The 18447-nt window shown below is 41.3% G+C and overlaps 2 protein-coding genes and 1 non-coding gene across 5 annotated transcripts; all 3 read left to right on the top strand.

Annotated features, from left to right (window-relative positions):
* The first annotated feature begins 134 nt into the window (after positions 1–134).
* On the top strand, positions 135–12998 carry zc3h11a (zinc finger CCCH-type containing 11A). Of its 3 annotated transcripts, none has more exons than XM_074688869.1 (17): positions 135–233; positions 2124–2195; positions 2666–2813; positions 2939–3058; positions 6977–7100; positions 7181–7366; positions 7468–7533; positions 7630–7803; positions 8953–9030; positions 9137–9232; positions 9330–9392; positions 9510–10043; positions 10152–10219; positions 10320–10860; positions 11065–11237; positions 11376–11578; positions 11825–12998. In XM_074688869.1, exons 3-17 carry the CDS (start codon positions 2760–2762, stop codon positions 12042–12044), a joined length of 2700 nt encoding a protein of 899 aa, XP_074544970.1. In that variant the 5' UTR covers positions 135–233; positions 2124–2195; positions 2666–2759; the 3' UTR covers positions 12045–12998. The 3 variants fall into 3 exon arrangements, with proteins under 3 accessions (XP_074544970.1, XP_074545054.1, XP_074544888.1); XM_074688953.1 differs by lacking the exon at positions 135–233 and adding an exon at positions 241–625; XM_074688787.1 differs by lacking the exon at positions 135–233 and having other exon boundaries at positions 241–2195.
* On the top strand, positions 6252–6372 carry LOC141799101 (small nucleolar RNA SNORA26). The gene has a single exon (XR_012599228.1). It is a non-coding gene; the product is annotated as a small nucleolar RNA SNORA26 (small nucleolar RNA).
* Positions 12999–13898: 900 nt separating the features above from the next.
* On the top strand, positions 13899–17624 carry LOC141804814 (uncharacterized). The gene is made up of 2 exons (XM_074689482.1): positions 13899–14176; positions 16741–17624. The coding sequence occupies exons 1-2, from the start codon at positions 13990–13992 to the stop codon at positions 17535–17537; spliced, it is 984 nt and encodes a 327-aa protein (XP_074545583.1). The 5' UTR covers positions 13899–13989; the 3' UTR covers positions 17538–17624.
* Positions 17625–18447: the final 823 nt, after the last annotated feature.

The following is an 18447-nucleotide window of genomic DNA, read 5'->3' on the forward strand; positions in this document are numbered from 1 at the left end:
AAGAGACACGAAAAGAAAAATGAACCTTAAGTCAGAGGAAAGAATTACAAACTTGGGAAAATTTCAATTTACAATTTTATGGTGGACGTCAACGCAGCACAGGATCTCTCCTTCGTATTTTCGTCCAGTCGACGCCATTTTGCTTTAGTCAAGTGAACTAGTGAAGCTACGGCGGTCAACGGCCCGGGACGTGTTTTTCCTACAATTTTTAAGTCTTTTTAAGCCTGAAACTGGTAATTAACACTACATACACTGTTTACATATCATATTCGCTACTTACACGGTAGCCTCAAAATATATTAATGTAAATACGTCAGTTATTACAAAACGATCAACCGTCTTTACACCGTTAATGCTAAGTTGACGTTAAGGTCGCGAGGGATCGGTGGGTTCGGTAGGCCTTGATATTATTATTGTTATATCAGTAGCTAAAATTTGCCTCACCGAGTAAGCGATATCTTGAACATGTCAAAACACGGCAATATGGGATTACAGAGGGTGTAACTCGTGTTATTGTGTGTATTTAACGTACGTCGTGTCATTGTATTCGCTTGACTACGTACAGCGGTGTTTCATTATTTGGATTGCTCAGCGGCCATTTTCGGTCTACTATTGTCATTCACAAGTAAGTTTATTTTTCTCTCTCTGTTTCTATTTGGAAAAAGACTTGGGTACTTCGGTTTACTCATTCCAAAGATTTTTTTTATTTTATTTTGCCATTTACGCTTAAAGGTACACCTTTTCAACTGTTTACTAACTCAAGCAGCCAATCACATGGCATCAACTCAATTTATTGAGACATCTATACATGGTGAAGACCAGCTAAAGTTAAAACTAAGCTTTGGAATGAGGAAGAAAGGTGATTTAAGTGACTTTGAACGGGGAATGGTTGTTGGTTCCGGACTGGCTGGTCTGAGTGTTTCAGAAGATGCTGATCGACTTGGATTGTCACACACAACCATCTCTAGGATTTACAGAAAATGGTCATTGAGGGTGAAAACAACCAATGAGCAGCGATCAGCTGGGCGAAAACGCCTTGATGATGCCAAAGGTCAGAGGAGGATGGGAAAAACTTTTGAAGATGATAGAAAGGCAATAGTAACTCAAATAACCACTGGTTATAATCAAGTCATGCAGGAGACCATCTCTGAAAGCACATGTAAAGCCTTGAGGTAGATGGGTTACAGCAGAAGGCGGCCTTTAATAATGACCCTTATGTCAGTCCTAGTTTGCTGCTGCAACATTCAGATGATGGGGTCAGTGTTTGGTTTAAAAAACATGAACGCAGGGACCCAGAGGCCTCCGTATTTGGAGTAGCTGCCCAGGGCTAGTACCCTGAAAGTGGACCATGTAGTTCTTTTTGATCCTGTGTAAAAATACTGGAAATATGATAACGTGGCAAGTGAATCCAGTCAAGAGTCGGGGAGTCATCATCATCAGGTTCTCAGTGACATCGCTAGTTTACATGAGCCCATAGTGGAGGGGTTGGGACGCAGTAACTCTGTGTGAAAATGTCTTCGTTGTATATGTGCGCATCTGTCTGTCTCCTATTAACCCTTTTCAGCTCTCTGGGGAGTGTTTTTTTTATTGATTTGTAGGTTTAAAACCATCCTCTTGGGCCTTTGGGGGGATCCCTGGATATGGATAGCTTTCCCCCTGTTGAGAATACATTGGCAGAAGATTTTTTTCTCTTCAGCATTGGTAACCAACAGCTGAAAACCCCTAGAAGCTTGAGTACCCTGCCCTGTTTTTTTCTACTGCCACAAAGTGTGCACAGTGCCTGCAAACCCAAGAAGAAGCTGAGGATTTTTTCAACTCATCATCCCTTTGTTGCCCTTTTTTTGCCACACCAATCTAAAGATTTTTGAAACCGTTTTTCTTTTTCCTCTCTGGCTGCTTGTGTCCCCTTATTTTTCCTTCTTTGGTTTAACCAAACATAAAAAAAAAGTAATGAAAAACCCCCAAAGGACTCTATGGTATCCACCATCAGTAATGCTTAGCAGTCCTGGCGGAGATAAAGATGTCTCAGAGAGTCTCAGAAAAGGGATGTCGTAGGAAGACAAGTGTCTCTGGGCGACCCACCCCCCTTTTCCTCTTATCTCACGGATCAAGTGTTCCTTCAGGACTCCACAGCACCACGAAGACTCTGCTCCAGCACTGCGCTCACGAGGGAGACCACTTCTCAGCCACCTCAGGTACAGGTGGCTCTGTTGTAAAACTCCAATTTGCTCTCAGTGTTTGTGTAACCCAATCAGGTGCTTTGTGCAATTAGAAAAAAAAATTGAGTTCATAACAAGGACAGGCAAAACATGGTATTTTGCAAAAGATCATTTTATTCAGAAATGCCCTGCGACTGGAAAGGCCAGCACTGCCTCTGTATTTCAGAACAGGACAGAAATTTTCAAATTTTTCCCATCAGATAATGCGGTAAATGAAAAGACAAATACATAGCATCCTAACCCTGCGTAACACCTGACAGAATGCTTTATACATGCAAAATATTTGTTAAGTGCTTGTTATTTTGTAAGTACAGGAGAGAAAAAATGACTAGCAGGCCTCTTGGCATTAGTTTTACATTTGCCAGCGTGTTAGGAAATTTATGATTATGATAAAATAAAATACATGTTTCCTGTTTCCAACATGTTCCTCTGCTCTGTGTTGTCAGGGAGAGTCCTATTGGCCCTGAAGAGAACCAACTGCTGGATTTGAAGACCAAGCCCACATCACCTCCGCCACTGAAGACGCATACCAGCATTACTATGACCAGCAATGGAGACGACTGCTTCTTCTTTTACTATTCCTTCTGTACCAAAGTAAGCAAAATGTGAACCCTGAGCCAGCACACACACACAAAAACACACAAGCACACACACCTTGTAACTCTGGAGAGCAACCACTGAATAGCCAGGTCTCATTGTTTGTTTGATTCAACTTGCAGGGAGACAGCTGCCCCTTCAGACACTGTGAGGCAGCTATGGGACATGAGGTCGAATGTAACCTCTGGAAGGAGGGACGCTGCTTCCGTAACTCCTGCAAGTTTCGTCACATGGAGATCACGGTAAGCAACATGTTTTTTGTAAAGGTGTTTTGTTTGGGCTTTTTCATCATCGTAATTAGATAGAAGAGGATAATGGATAGAGTAGGAAACAGGGTTAGAGATGAGGGAAACAAGCCACCCGGGGCCACCTGTTCGTGGGTGTACCTCATGGGGCACGATCTAATGGTGTGTTCCATTTGTACTTGGAAGTTGGGATTTACAAGTTCCGGGTGGGAAGTTTCAACAGGAACACCGCTTGAGGTCAGAATCTGACCAGTGTTTGTCACAATAAATCAGCCGTATACATAGTATTATTTGATGTTCGTTAGAGCCCGACTGATATGGGATTTTTGGGCCTGATGCCGATACTGGGGGCAAAAAGAAGCCGATATCCGATACATCGACTGATACCCGATATATTGACTGATATACGATATATCCACTCATATATATAATAAATTCATTGATGTACACAGGATAAATACTGCATATGAACACCAATTATTACCAGCTATTGAAAAGTTTCATCTTCCATTTGATGCATGGGACTTAAGTAGATTTTAGATAACAGTGTAGCTGCTTTCAAAACATGCAGTAAATACAATAATTACATCAAAATACATTGAAACATTTTCAAAAATTATTTAAACAAAGACAATAACTTGTAAACTAGAAAAGCAATTTCTGAAGAAATTGCGCTGTGAATGCAGAATGCTGAAGCAGCTTGCGCTGAACTGCTAATGCAGAATGCTGAACATGAATGACTGAAGATATGTCTGAAAATGGCTAAATGAAGTCTTAGATAACTCGCGCTGAAATGCTAATGCAGAACGCTGAACATGAATGACTGAAGATTTGTCTTAAAATGGTTGAATGAAGTCTTGAAAAGCTTGTGCTCAACTGCTGATGTAGAATGCTGATCATGAATGACTGAGGATATGTCTGAAAATTGTTTTAAAAACTCCTGTAAAAGCTTGCGCTCAACTGCTAATGCAGAATGCTGAACATGAATGAATGAGGATATGTCTGAAAATTGTTTTAAGAACTCCTGGAAAGCTTGCACTGAAATGCTAATGCAGAATGCTGAATTAGCCTGCCATGAACTCTTGGATGAAAGGAAATAAATGGTCGAATAAATGGAATGGATGAAGGCATTTAAAGTTGAAATTGTTGCGTCTATTCAAAAATTAAAGGAATGTATCAAATTTTAAAGAACATTGATGGAAATAATGACCTGACTGAGGGGAAAAGTAAGTCGGCTATCTTAAACCCTGTTAAAATGTAATCCCGTGTGTCCTGTGTGTGAGTTTTTTAACCATGTAAGCCTGTAGGCTGAGGCCCATCTGAAGCCAGATGTTGCCGTGGTGATCATTGTTTACCAACTGCCATCAGAGAGCTGGTGGAGTCTGTTGATTCCCAACACATTCCCTTTGAAATCAGGGTGTAAAGGTGCTTGCAATTCTGACAAAAAGAATGATGATGAAGCATGAATCAGTGTAATCTAAAATAGGATTTAAAAGTTTGACTGGCTGAATCAATTCAGGAATTAAAGGAAGGAATTTAAATTTAAAGAAAGAAATCTGGGAAAATAAGGAGCTGACTCAGGGAAATGGAAGTCAAATGCTGTTAAAGTGTGATACTTTCTGCCCTGTGTGTGTGTGTGTGTGTGTGTGTGTGTGTGTGTGTGTGTGTGTGTTCAATCATGTAAACCTGTCTGCTGAGGCTTATCTGAAGGCAGATTTTACATTGGTGATCAATGATAAATTAACAGACACATGCTTGTCTTTGTTCCTGGATGTTTTGATGAGTTACTATAAACAGCTGCATGAGATCAAAGGTTTCCACGGTGACCAGCTCGTCAAGGGCAGCAGGTGCAGGTGCACAACTTTGCCCTTGTTACTGTAATGTTATGAAGATTTTGTGGCAAAGCAAGAGTCCGAATCTCCTGTCACCTTGCCAAAACCGTGAGGGCTAGAATAAAAATGAACACACCGTAGGAATCCTGAGACCCAGAGGAAGCTGTCCGTCTAAATTTCATGCATGAAGGTCAAGAAACAAACCCACGAGAGCGATAGATAGATGAGGGAAAATTTACTGATCTCTGAGAAAACCCCTCAGGAATTAACATGGAGGTATATGGGGATTTTTTTGAACTTCTCATGACAGTTGGCCATTTTGTGAAAAAGTGCTCCATCCTTTTGCTTTAAAAACCACTTTGTCAGAAGCAGGACAAGCCCTCCTCCATTTTGATATATAAAATGCCTATGTGGAGCGAACATTGTGACCAAAAGAGCAGTTTACCCAGAAATTTTTCAGGTCTTGTTTCCCCCTCTCCGTGCTCTGTCGTTTGAATCTCCCACTCTGAGCCAAAACATTCCGTCCAATACACACCAATGTTAAAACGGCTCGAAGAGCTGAAATGCATCATGACCTTTGAAGGGTCATTGTGAAGAAACTATGAATGCTAGGAAACATTTGAAACCCACTGAATGAAGCCAAAAGGTAGCTTAATATTTTGAAGTTTGAATGGAGTTTGTAGCTGAATGTATGACTGAATGAGGAGGGTTTGAAGCAGGCTGAAAAAATGTCCTGAAGAGAGGAAATTTTGAAAATTTCGCATTCATCTCTATGGGACCGAAATTTCGTAAATCGTCGAATATCTCGGAAAGTATTTGTGAAAAGTTTCTGAAGAGTCATAGCCCCCTTGTCCCCATTGAAACACACGTTTTGAAGTTTGAACGGTGAAAATCGGTTGAAGTTTGCTGGAGTTTTAGCGGTCCAAAAAAGCGGGCGGAAGAATGAAGAAGAAGAAGAAGAAGAAGAATAAATTTTTTTGTCACAGAAGAACATATGCTGTGAATGCATTGCTGCATTCACAGCAATTATAAGCCCAGGTTAATCCTGCGTGGCATCATGAAGTGAGACGCTGTGTAGTAGCCTTATATTAGTCAACACACAGTAGCAGGAGCGACAGAATCTCCGCAGAGCAAAAAAAAAAATTTCAGCGGCTACATTTTGGCCGATGTTGATTAATCGGTAACAGGCTATAATCAGCCGTGGCTCTAATGTTTATGTACCAAAATATTGCTGTTATGGCAAGTTTTTTTCCGACTTAGCAACTGAAACACTTTAAACTCGGATTTAACGTCCCTCTTACTCAACAACATTTAAACAACTTGGAACCAAAGAAACCCGAAAACTCCCCCTTCAAGCTTTGCCCATTTGAGGCTGTTTGTGTCTTTAATGGCCATTAACGGAGGGTAGATTATAAGTCTCCCTGTAAACCTGAGGCGGGAGCTGCACTCCTGCCTCTGGACCTGTCAGGAGAAACACCTGGTGCTCTGTTAAAACAACCATATGTGATGTTAACTTGTCAGTATGTTTGGTTCTCTCTTTTTGAGCTTCTTGTCCCCTCAAATGTTTTTTTTTTTGACGGAAACATTTCTCCTGTGACTTCAGAGAAAATAGTGTTTATTTAATACATACAATACATGAATATATTGTCTGCATTGTCAGTTTTCACGAAAACATATGGAAGAAAAAAAATGCAGACTTGACACAGAGACTGTAGATTACACGTGAGTTTAAGAAACACATTAATAAAAGCTGAAGTTTGAGCTTGTTCCTGTGTAACACCTCCTTCAGATCTCACATTTTGTCCACCTAAAAACAGGATCTCCATGTGTATTTCATCAAAGATGTAAAGTTGCAATCTTCTAAAAAAACAAATCAAAACAGAAAAACAAGTTGCAAATGTTTGATCCACAGAATTGGGCTGGTTGCAAATATCTGATAAACATTGCAGTCGATTATAAGAGCTTTACTAAGTTTATAGTCTTTTCTGGGCAGGTATATCTGTTGAAGTGAAGTGGATAATTTGAGCTGAAGAGTCAGTCTCCTTTAATCATTCTATAACGTGTTAATTTCTTTCATCAACAGAAAAACAGAAAGGAGATCCCTTGTTATTGGGAGAAACAGGCCACAGGGTGCCAGAAGCCACACTGTGTCTTCTTCCATGAAAAGCCGCGCTGCATCGATGGAGTGTTTGTCCCCGCCAATAAATGTAAGTAGGTTTTGTTTGAGTCAGGATGACTTAACACCCTCCTATAAAGGACGCCTTTAATGATGATGTCATTCTCACAGCTCAAACCAAGATAGAAGAACAACCACTGGAGGAACCTGCTCCCCTGCCAGCTGCTCCTCTCCCTCCTGCTGCGACCAACCCCCAGCTCAGAGGAGTCATCAAGACCGAAGCTCAGGAGCCGGTACCGAGCCCCACTCACCCACCTGTAGTGATTAATCCAGCAGATGATGACGAGGATGAAGATGGTGAGCTGAAAGTCATCTCAGAGTGGTTTAAGCTCTCTTTAGTAGTCTATGTGAGGCAGGATGTGAGTTTGCTGTTTTATTAAGTGTTGATGTTTTTACAGACCAGTACTCCGAGGAGGGCGAGGATGGAAAGGTCGGCCCTTCTCCCAGAAAATTTTCAAAGTCAGGTGAGGATCTGTGCAGAAAGACAATGTTTTTATGAGCATCCTTCAAAATCATCCATCACCTTCATCTCACAAATGTGTGTGTGTGTGTGTTAACAGGCGACTCACTGAACTTTGGAGTGAGCACCCTGGAGGAAATCCGGTTGAGGAAGGCCCTGAAGGCCAGCATGAAGAAAGCTGGTTACCCCGTCCAGAGTGCTGACACATCGACTAACGGAGAGAAAGAGAACATCCGCTCACTCTTTCAACCTGTCACCTTTGAGCCAAAACATGGTGAAAAAGAAAAGACTCTTCTTGTTTCACACTTCTGTGGTTACGATTTCAAACAGTTCTCTTAATTGTTAAATGTTAGTAATTGTTAAATGTATTTGCTCGTCACAGTCACTGTAAGTTTAACAGCCCTAAAGTAGCGTCAGTGACTCACATTAAAGGATTAGTTTGGTTTATACAGCTTTTACATTGTTTATAGAATGAAGTAGAACAAAATACTCACCCAGAAGGCTTTCCTGATCCAAGCAGTGCTTCAGGAGATATTTAGATCCAAAATCGTGCAGCGGACGTCTGTATAATGGGATCCATCGGGGCATAGACAGCTCCTAAAACTGCATTAATCGTCCAAAAACTCATGTTTTTCACCGATATTCCATCATGGTCCGCTCCGGGTTAGTCCTTTGCTGCAGTCTGTGTCACTCCAGACAGCGCTGTGTGGCTGTACTGACCTCTGCGCACTGACTCCTTTCTTTGAGGGGCAAACGTAAACAAAGTCTTCGTCAGTTCAGAGGTCAGTACAGCCACACAGCACTGTCTGGAGTGACACAGACTGCAGCAGAGGACTAACCCGGAGCGGACCGTGATGGAATATCGGTGAAAAACATGAGTTTTTGGACGATTAATGCAGTTTTAGGAGCTGTCTATGCCCCGATGGATCCTATTATACAGACGTCTGCTGCACGATTTTGGATCTAAATATCTCCCGAAGCACTGCTTGGATTAGGAAAGCCTTCTGGGTGAGTATTTTGTTCTACTTCATTCTATTAACAATGTAAAAGCGGTATAAACCGAACTTATCCTTTAATGCTTTTGTCATTAGCTAACCCTCTGATTGTTTGCACTTGTTTTCCACCCTGGATGACTAACAAACAGCAAGTCCTTCAAGAATGGGTTTAGAGGCAGTTAATGTCAATAAACTGTTAATTTGTTAATGAAAAAAGTTTGACACAGATTCTCAGAACAGTTGACGTTTTTACCTCAGATGTCTGAACTGTTAAAGCCTCTTGCTCCAGGGTCTAATAGATATTTATGCAAAAGTCTCACATGCTTGCTAGCCAGTTATAATGACTGCAGTGCTCTGATCCGTAGGAGTTAAGAAAATAACCGTTTTGTACTGATCCTAATCAGCATCTGCTCTCTCTTTTAACCCAGAATCATTTGGCTTCGAAGAAACTGTGAGGCCAAGAGGCAGCGTGGCCGCCAGGTTAGGAAGGAAAATGCCTACCACGGGTAAATTCACACTCTTGTTTCTTCTAGTTTTCAGATTTCTCTTTGATGATATTGATAACTGTGAAAGGAATACAACATGAAAGCTCATCATTTATCCTTGCTGTAGATGTTAGAAGGGCAGAAGGTGTCCCACTGAAGAGGAGTTTGGCCGAGCGTCTGGGAAGAGTTGTGGAAGAAGATCCTCTGCAGCCACCTCTGAAAGGTGAGAATAAATAAAAACAAACTCACTGCCTGTAGTCTGCTTTATTGTTGTGGCTGACTTTACAAAGTCCTTAACTTTCGGTCTTTTGTTTCTGCAGCGTTGAAGCCCATTAAGGAGAGACTTGGATTGTCTGCTGGGTCTGTTTCACCCTCCCACCAAGGTAAGCAGCCTGCTGAACATGAGCAGCTGATATTCTGCTATATTTTGTCTCAAAAATATTTTTCATGTTCACTTGTGTGAAGTTTGGTTTATTGTTCTTCCTTCTTTTTCTGCACAGCTGACACTATCACTGAGCCCGTTACAGCTCCTGAGCAGATCCAAATCAAAACTCTGGAACAGATCAGACAAGAGAAAGCAGCAAAGTCTCAAAACCAGATAGACGGTTCAGGTTTGGCTCCAGAAGTCAACGTTACCAAAATCATCCCTAATAAAGCCACCAGGGGAAGTAAGAGAGGCATCACCATCAAAGATAACACCATTAGTGAAGTCAAGACGCTCTCTGAGATCCTCCTGGCCAAGAAGAAGAGGCAGGAGGCACAGCAGGAGCAGAACCTCAGCCCTAAGAGGGCCAAGCTCGCAGCAGAGAAAGCTCCAGGCAAAAACCAGGACGCAGCAGGACCTGGTTCTGGTTCTGAGGGCACTGCTGTGGGGGAGCTAAGAGTAAAAACCCTGGAAGAAATCCGTAGAGAGAAGGCAGCAAGGATTCAGACCCAACAGACCATGGGGACTGAAAACAAGAACTGTGACAGTGAGGAGAACTCTGAAGCCAAGAAGGCTCGCTTGCTGCACGTGAAGAAACCCAGTTCTCAAAGTAAGATGCCAATTTTGTTTCTTTTACTTTTGCTGTGAACTTTTTTCAGTTTGAATCATGTTTCAGGCCCTTGACCCTTCTAACGCACTTTTTAATTATGTCCAACAGGCAACAGCCCCCCAGAGAAGATTCCTGAAGTGACGGGGAATCCTCTGAAGCCTCTGGCCGCCCCCATGGTAAAGCCCCTTAAGGCTTTTCAGTATTGTCTGTTGCTTATTGGTCTCCTATTTTATGGGACTTAATGTGCTTAAAGTTGATTTTGCTTTGTCCTCAAAGGCCAGTGCTGCTAATGGTAATGGTGTCAAGGTAAAGACCTTCGAGGAGATCATGCGGGAGAAACGCCTCCGCAAGCAGGAGATGGAGGAGCAGGCTAAAAGCTCTGCTGAAGCAGAACCTTCTCAGAAACAGCTCCCTGAGGAACCCCTGAAGAGGAAGGTTCCTGTGAGAGTCAGCCTTAAATCCCCCGGCTCTACATCGCCTTCCTCCACCACTCAGGCCCCTGACACCACCGTCTCCAACCAGAGGCTCCCTGTTCGTAAGATGCTCCCGCTGAAATCCAGGGCTGCTTCATCCTCCAACAACACGACAGGTACCAGAGGAGCTGCCATCACTACTCCACAAGAGCCTGAGTCCAACTCAGAGAGCCCAACCAGCTCTAAGGAGGTCCAGGACAAAAACACAAAGACTGCAGTCACTCTGTCACCAGCCAAACAAGCAAGAGCAGCTCCCAGAAGTGCTGCTGCTGCTGGGGCTCCCTCTGCTGAGAAAACACTGAGCAGCAACAAAACGAATCCAGAAAAACCTGCAGGTACCAGAGGTACGACACTTTTTACTGTCAGAAATCACTTCAGTTTATTGCTCAAATTTGTGCCTGTAAAAGTCTGTGTTGGACTGTCACTGTTACATACACTGTGTGACTCTCCTTTGATGGCTTCCTGCACAAAGATAAAACTCCCCCACAGAGAAACAAATCCAGGAGTGTCTTTTGTTAAATGTCAGACTGTGACTGTCTGTCTTTCAGTGAGGCCCAAACTGAACGTGAAGCCGTCTGTGGTGAAGCCTGCTGTGCAGGTAAAACCAGGCCAGAAGAGGAAGGCAGCAGAGCGGTCTGCTGTGGCAGCTGTCAAACCTCTGAACAGCGCCTCCACAGTGCTGGAGGAGCCACTGCAGGAGAACGTGTGCAAAGAAAAACAGGTTTGCTCATTTTCTTTCTTTGTGGTAAATGAAAGAAAACACCCTTTTAATTGATGGATTTCATCGAGTCCCACCCCTACCATCTTGAGAGTTTGGTGTTTTAATGACCTCATGGTCCTCCTCTTCTTCTCCCATCAGGCGTTCCCATCCTCTAATGCTGAAGTTCTTCTGAGCTCTACTGTTCCTGGTAGTCCCAGCACCCTCCTGGACCCTGGCTGCAGCTCCAGCCCTCAGAGAGAAGACCTCCAGACTGTCCCTGTTTTCAAACAAAGTCTAAGCCAAGAAACCAAGTCCACAGTTAGTGTTCCTGCTTCCAGAGAGACCTGCACAGTCCCCCAAAGGTAAGGGGCCACACAGAGTTTTTAACTATAACAACACAGAACTTTGTAGGTTTGAAGAAACGTCCACCATGATAAAGTTTAGACTGTGAAGTGATGTCATGCAGTGGTTTGTGAGCCTCTAGTTTCTTGATGTAAACATAAAGTGTGCTGCAGACAAAGACTGTTAATGCTTCAATGAGAATACCTGGTGACATTTTCTTATCTGCTTCTGTTAGTTGTTAATTTATGAGCTTTTGCCCGTTTCAGCCCAGTCCTGAAGACTCCTCCTCAGCCAAAGTCGCGAAGACCAAGCGCTGCTGCTGCCCGTGCTGCCTCCACCTCCAGCATGACTGCCTCCACGTCTGCTGTGGACGACTTTGACGAGCTAATCAGCGAGTTCACTGATGACCACCTGGAGGACGATATGGACCCCGCTATTGGAGAGGACGATCTTCTGCAGGAACTCTCTGAGATGATTGACAGCTGAGGAGTCTGTGGAGTACAGATCAAAACCCTGCACTCAACCTCTTACTCACAAACACTTGTGACTTTTTATTTTATGAAACTTTGAGTTTTTATTAAATTTTAAGTTCTGGTTTGTTAGTCACATCATTGGTCTTCTCTCAGTTTCATTTTCCTCTCATGAGATCATCTGGTGGAGTTTTTCTGCAGGGCTTTCTTCGATCATGTCTGTTCATGATCGTTTCAAACTTATCAGGTTCTCAAAAAAGGCAGTTAAAAAATCTTCAGATGGTGAGAAATATGAGGAACATCTTAAATGTGAGGATGTTTAAGAATGGGAATGATTATTATGTTCTAGAGAAGTTGTATCTGTATACTGTGTATGCACTGGGGCAGAGGAAGCAATGTAGATAAAATGAGTACTGCTGCATGCGCAGTGGCCTGCCCTCAACTCTTTGTGTTTTATGTCTGATTGGATTAGACAGCTGTTTCTACTTTGATCTTTAAATTTGTGATTTCTTATTTCTTTGTTGCCTCGGACCTCAGCTCAGACCCTGAGAGAGAGAGAGAGAGAGCAGAGATTGATAATTGATAATTTCACATTAAGGACAGTTGGGTTAATGAGGTTGACGTGGTTTATATTTTTCCACCTCTGTCTGACTGTCCTTTTTTAATGTTTGTCTGAAATGTTTGTTTTTAAAATGAGTTTTTTTTTCAGAGGGAAAACTTTCAAACAACCAGTCTTATCTTTAACGTACACCTCAGGGACTGTTTCTGATCTTTCTGTAATACACAAACACTGTTACTCAGTTTGTCTTTTTCTAACCAGTGTGATGTTGGTTTATAAGTGTAGTCTGACATAGGATCAACTTGTTTTGGTCTAAATATGTTATGTCTCCTCTCTTTCCCTAACCCTTACTGTCCAAAGTGACCTGTACAGATATTAATGTAAATAAAGAATACTTTTAATGACCAAAGGGATATATGATGTTTGAAGGTGGGGGTGATTTTAGTTCTGACTCAGGATTGCAGATTGTCCTGTGTGAAATCAATCAGTCAAAATGTTGATTTACCTTCACACACACACAGGCAACTTCATTAGGCACACATGTCTAACTGCTCATCAACACAAATTTCTAATCAGCCAATCACATGGCAGCAACCTAATGCATTGATATATATATATATATATATATATATATATATATATATATATATATATATATATATATATATATAAAGACTTGTACTGTGTCCCCTCTAGATATTTTTTTTTGTATTTTTTTCAAGTACAGGATAAATCAAACAAAAGATCTTTCGCCAAGATATTTTGCTTTACTCTACACAGAAACTCCTAACATTTTGCCTCAGAACCTTTAAAATTTAAAGTTTGATTTACGAAGAGAGATAAATTATTTGTGTAAAGGTTGATTTAAACAGAAGAAGGAGAAAATATACAATGTTTTAGTTGTGTAAGTCACAGAATAGGGGAAAAAATCAGTGCAGTGTAGTATGCAACTTTGGTAAAAAGGCAACATTTACACAATTGTAATGGACAAGATGCACACCCAAAAAAATAGATTTGGATGAGGAAAAACAAAAATGAAGGTGTTATCGTAGATTTTGAAACAAGAAAAACAAATCAACTGGAATAAGTAGAAAGACTGAAACAAGAAATAAATCGTAACTGCTGGTGGTCACTGTGGGACGTGCTCTACAATAGGTGCCCGCACTACTAAGGTGAGTTAAGCCTAGTCATTGCAAGTGATAGTGATCTAATATCAAACATTACAAAGCTCAGCTCAGAAGGTCCATTTCTAGTGCTATCTGTCTTCCCGCTCAGCAGATGGCGGTAATGGTCAAGGACCCAGCCACACGTCATCACGCAGCAGCCGGTACTCTTCTACTTCCGGGTCTGTGGATGTAAACAGAAGGACGTTCCTCCTCTGGAGACCTCAGCGGCAGAAAACATGACCAAACTGGAGCTGCTGAACGTGTTTCTGAACGACAGACTGACGGCGGCGGCGCAGGAAATCTTCCGCGCCGTTAAGGATACCGTGGCCGAGTATCAGAGCGAAATCCTCCACACGAAAGAGGAGAACGAACGGCTTAAACGACTGCTCAATGTAGCTGTGCAGCGGCTCCTGCTGCAGCCAGGTGAGCACTGTGCTGAGCTGGTGCGGTTCCAGTCCTTCATGTACTTGGTGAACTTATTCAACAATGTAAGGTCGAATAAAGCGTGAAAAAGCTCAAAGTCTTTTGAAGGGGGTAATCCACGCAGTACCCGGTGTTTCGGTTCAACCGGTGACCCTGTTAACCTGCGGCATTGCCCTCGACGCCTCCTTGGCTTCTGTTCAAACAAAAAAAGTGTTCAAACGAACCCCCCATTTCACTATTTCATAGTTATGCTCACGTTTACTCAAAGCAGGGGTGTTAAATCAAACACAGGACAAGTAGGCTCTCGCAAGGACGTTCCAACAGATTTTGTTACTACGGTAACCACTGACGCATTCGAATCGAGGGTTAACAGGGTCACCCGTTAATCCGGAACACCGGTGGACATTCACCGGCTCTTTAGGTTCAGACATTAGCATCTACAACGCCAACAACAAGGATCTTATTATTCTCGTGTGTTTGATTACAACCTGCAATGTTCATTTTTCAGAATTAACGCACCTTTGAGCTGTTTCCAGAAGATACACTGTTTTCAGGAACTTGACCAATACAATGGGCTGTTTGTCAGAACAGATGAACTGGCAAAAGCATACAAGTCCAAAGCGTTATTTCAATGACTAACATTTTTTTTGGTTTAAGGAAAACAGTAACAAACATTTAAACAGTACAGAACTAAGTTTAAGAAAAATCAAAACACAAAGCTTACACACAGGATAACTTATTGCATAGACAACTATTAAGGAGGGAATGATCCACATCCTCAAAGACAGCTCTGTTATTCTCCTAAAAGACCGTCACAGGTGAGCTGGCTGTCTGTGTAGCTCCTTCCGCTCCATCAGCAGGAAAAGGAGGAGGTTTTCTTGACTTTCAACACTCAGTGTGATGAATAAGATACAGTTACTTCTGTATCACAATCAAAGGTTCAAGTTGCACCTGTTTTTCATTATTATTAAATCATATAGGTATTCATTCTGTCTACTACCTTCCTAATCTTTTTATTTTTATTCAATTAATTTATTAGTTGTCTGTCTGATAAGGTGTCAGAAATTGTGTAGACTATCTTTAAATAATGACACAATAACGATAAACACATTTTATTTATTGGGACTTTTATGACATTCAAGGTCACCTAAAATTCTTTAAACTGGAAACAGATTGTTTGGCAAAGCAGCAAAACACTTAAAGTATTAGATCAAAGCCCAACAGGTATATTTATAGTCATAGCTTGATTTCGGGTATGTTAAAGCTTCATAACAGTACCTGAAACATGCATGTGTAGCATATAAAAGCTATTGTTAGAACTGGATGTTTGCATTTATTGTGATACTTCATCTCTTAGGTATAAACAGAATAAGAATTTGCCAGGTATCTCCAAAAGTATACAAGGAAATTAACTGAATTTTTTATGCTCCATGTTCTGTCTTTACAAACATAAATAGACAAACATTAAAAAATCACAATTTTTTGTTAAAGCATAAAGTAAAATTGTGCACTGAATCAAATGACTTAAAAATGTGCAAAGGAGAAAATATACAAACAGGTTGTTGTATTATTCTTCTGTTTGATTCCACAGATTTACTGTGTGAAAAAATATTGAAAAAGTTTAATGACTTGTTAAAGATATTATAAAGAAGAACATTACTTTGTGTAATGAATCAGAAGATGTCATCTATTTGTGCATCCCTTAAAAAAAACAATGCTTGGCAAATTTGTTAGACCATCAACCAGTGTAGTGTTTTACTAAAAAGCAGAAAAATAGTAAAGCAGGTGATCATTTTTTGGTTGCCAAATTACAGTCATTTACTCGCTTTCCTAAACAGAATAATGTGTTGACCTTCTCGCTGCTGTTCAAAACTGTGAAGCGTAGAGAACTCACCAAAAAATGTTTTTCTCAATATCATGAGGGTGAAACACATGGTCATTTGGTGGAACTGATAAATGTCAATTCATACTACCAGTGTTGCTCATAAAAAATCTGATATTGTGCAAAAAAAAATCTATAAATATGATTTTAGCAGTGCACTACACTGTAAAGATGAATTTTAAAACTATTTTAAACCAACTGAGCCAAAAATATGGAGAAAACACTGATGTCCACGGCATACTGTCTTGGTCAGTACAACAAAAAACATTTTATCAAGTTTAGAAATGAAATATTTTAAATATGCTTTGAGATGATTTTTCTTAATAATTAACTTATTTCATCAGAACACTTGCATAACTTCTCAGAAAGTGAATTATTTAACATTCGTCATGTTTTTTTGCTCACACCATTTGACGGTTTAATGGTACTGATCCTTAAATTGTTTTGAAAAATTGTAGAAATTTCATATAAAATACTACAATGCAAACAGAAATGAAAACAACACATTTAAAAAAGTAAGCATCTAATGTTGTTTTCACAAGTTTAAAGCATATTTTTTAACCCAACCCTTATTGGTCACTGTTCAACGGCAGGTTGTCGTGTAACTCTGTTTAGCACTGTGTATAATCTTTTTTTACACAAACACTCCAACATAATTGTGTGATTGTTTGTGACCTTTCAGAACCTCGCCCTGTCTCCCCACAAGATGTTCTTCAGTCTTCTGAGTCTGAGTGGAGGAGCAGTGTGGATCTGCTGCCAAGAATTAAAGAAGAACCTAAACTCAGTAACCTTCATACAGATTGTTCCCAAGAAGAAAGTAGCACAGAGGAGGGAAACTGTAGTCACACTGAGCCACAGCAGAGGTCGCAAACTCCTCCAGCCCAAACTGTATGTAGCAGACAGAGTGTTTCTCCACCTCCAGTGACATCTCAGGAGATTAAAACGGAAAGTGAGAGACTAAAACAGCCAGAACACAGCCTACCGTCCTCTGCTGTGACTCTTTATTCAAATTGCAGAGCAACGCCAAGCGACAGCACTGCAAAAAGTCACAGAACTGAGAAAACAGACCAGCAGGTGAGAGGGACACTTCGCTCAAACGGGAAACAGAACACCCACATACTGCAGATAAAGAGCGTCAGGTCCCTGAAGCCACCTGCGCCCCGCTCCTCTCATCCGAGTCAGAGCATGCAGAGGTGGCACAGCTGCAAAGAGTGCGGGAAGGGTTTCAGCTTCGCCTGTCAGCTGGAGGTTCACATGCGCTGGCACACCAAGGAGAAGCCGTACAGCTGCGCAGTGTGCCGAAAGAGCTTCACCACGGTCAGCATGCTGAAGAGACACCACCGCATCCACACCGGGGAGAAGCCCTTCAGCTGCCACGTCTGCGGGAAATGTTTCAACCAGTCAGCCCACCTGAACACGCACTTCAGACTCCATACGAGAGAGAGGGCCGGCTGGAGCCGAGTGCAGCACTCTAAATGACTCACAACAACCTGACCACGTGTAAACCCAGAAAAATACTCCACATGCCCAACGTCAGGCTCAAACTGTGTACAGTAATGTCTTTGACTGTGTGTGTTGAATGTTGTGCAATAAAGTGTGGTACTTGAAGATTTCTCATCTGCTTATTTTAATGTAAACTATAAGCAACAAAGAGTATAAGAAGGAAAATCCACCATATGTTTTTACTGAGGTATCCAAATAAGTTTTTGTTGGCAAATGATTAAAAAGACACGGGGCAAGTACAGCAAAGTGAACTGAACAGTTTGACTGGTGGTCATCTGCTGCTTCCCACCAACAAAAACAATCAAGTCTGCCGGACAAGATCATCCACAGCAGCGAGGAGAAAAAAAATTTAGTTGGGTGGTCACCTGCTCAATTTGGTAGATTCTAGTTTAACCACTCTGCTTTTGTATAAATGTTGTGGAGAAAGATGGTGGCCTCTTTTGAGGGCAACCTGCTCCTAACACAGATTTAAAAAGCTAATTTGAAGTGAAAAAAGACATTAATTTTCATATTTAGGTGATTATTTACTCATACATATTCATGAATATTATGTTCTACTTTTATCATGTCCTTTCTGTTAAATGTTGCTTGAGTTCTACACACTGTGTCCTCAATATAAAATGCTTTTTGTTAAAAGTAACAAGAAGAAAAACAAAATAACAACAACAAAAAACAGGGTCACTTTTGCGTTACCCGGCCTTTGTTCTTTCTGCCTCTCGCAACATGTAAATGTTGATCACCACATGAAAACTGTAGTCAGTTTCCTGGAGGAGAGATGACATTCAGCAACACTGACATCTGCTGGTGATTTAAAAATACTACATATAAGAAACTACAATTAAGACTAAAGAGATTTTAGTAACGTCCTCCTTGTGATTCTGATTTT

This window comes from Halichoeres trimaculatus, unplaced genomic scaffold (genome assembly GCF_033239565.1).
Source record: "Halichoeres trimaculatus isolate MK-OKI-2021-1 unplaced genomic scaffold, fHalTri1.1 fHalTri1_scaffold_1, whole genome shotgun sequence".
Taxonomy (NCBI): Eukaryota; Metazoa; Chordata; class Actinopteri; order Labriformes; family Labridae; genus Halichoeres; species Halichoeres trimaculatus.

What these genes read in the sequence shown, in the direction of transcription:
- zc3h11a (XM_074688869.1), top strand. Translation starts at nt 2,760, where the DNA reads ATGACCAGCAATGGAGACGACTGCTTCTTCTTTTACTATTCCTTCTGT. An exon ending in CAGAAAATTTTCAAAGTCAG is followed by an intron (nt 7,534 to 7,629) that starts GTGAGGATCTGT and finishes GTGTGTTAACAG; the next exon opens with GCGACTCACTGAACTTTGGA. An exon ending in CACCTTTGAGCCAAAACATG is followed by an intron (nt 7,804 to 8,952) that starts GTGAAAAAGAAA and finishes CTTTTAACCCAG; the next exon opens with AATCATTTGGCTTCGAAGAA.
- LOC141804814 (XM_074689482.1), top strand. Translation starts at nt 13,990, where the DNA reads ATGACCAAACTGGAGCTGCTGAACGTGTTTCTGAACGACAGACTGACG. An exon ending in GCGGCTCCTGCTGCAGCCAG is followed by an intron (nt 14,177 to 16,740) that starts GTGAGCACTGTG and finishes GTGACCTTTCAG; the next exon opens with AACCTCGCCCTGTCTCCCCA.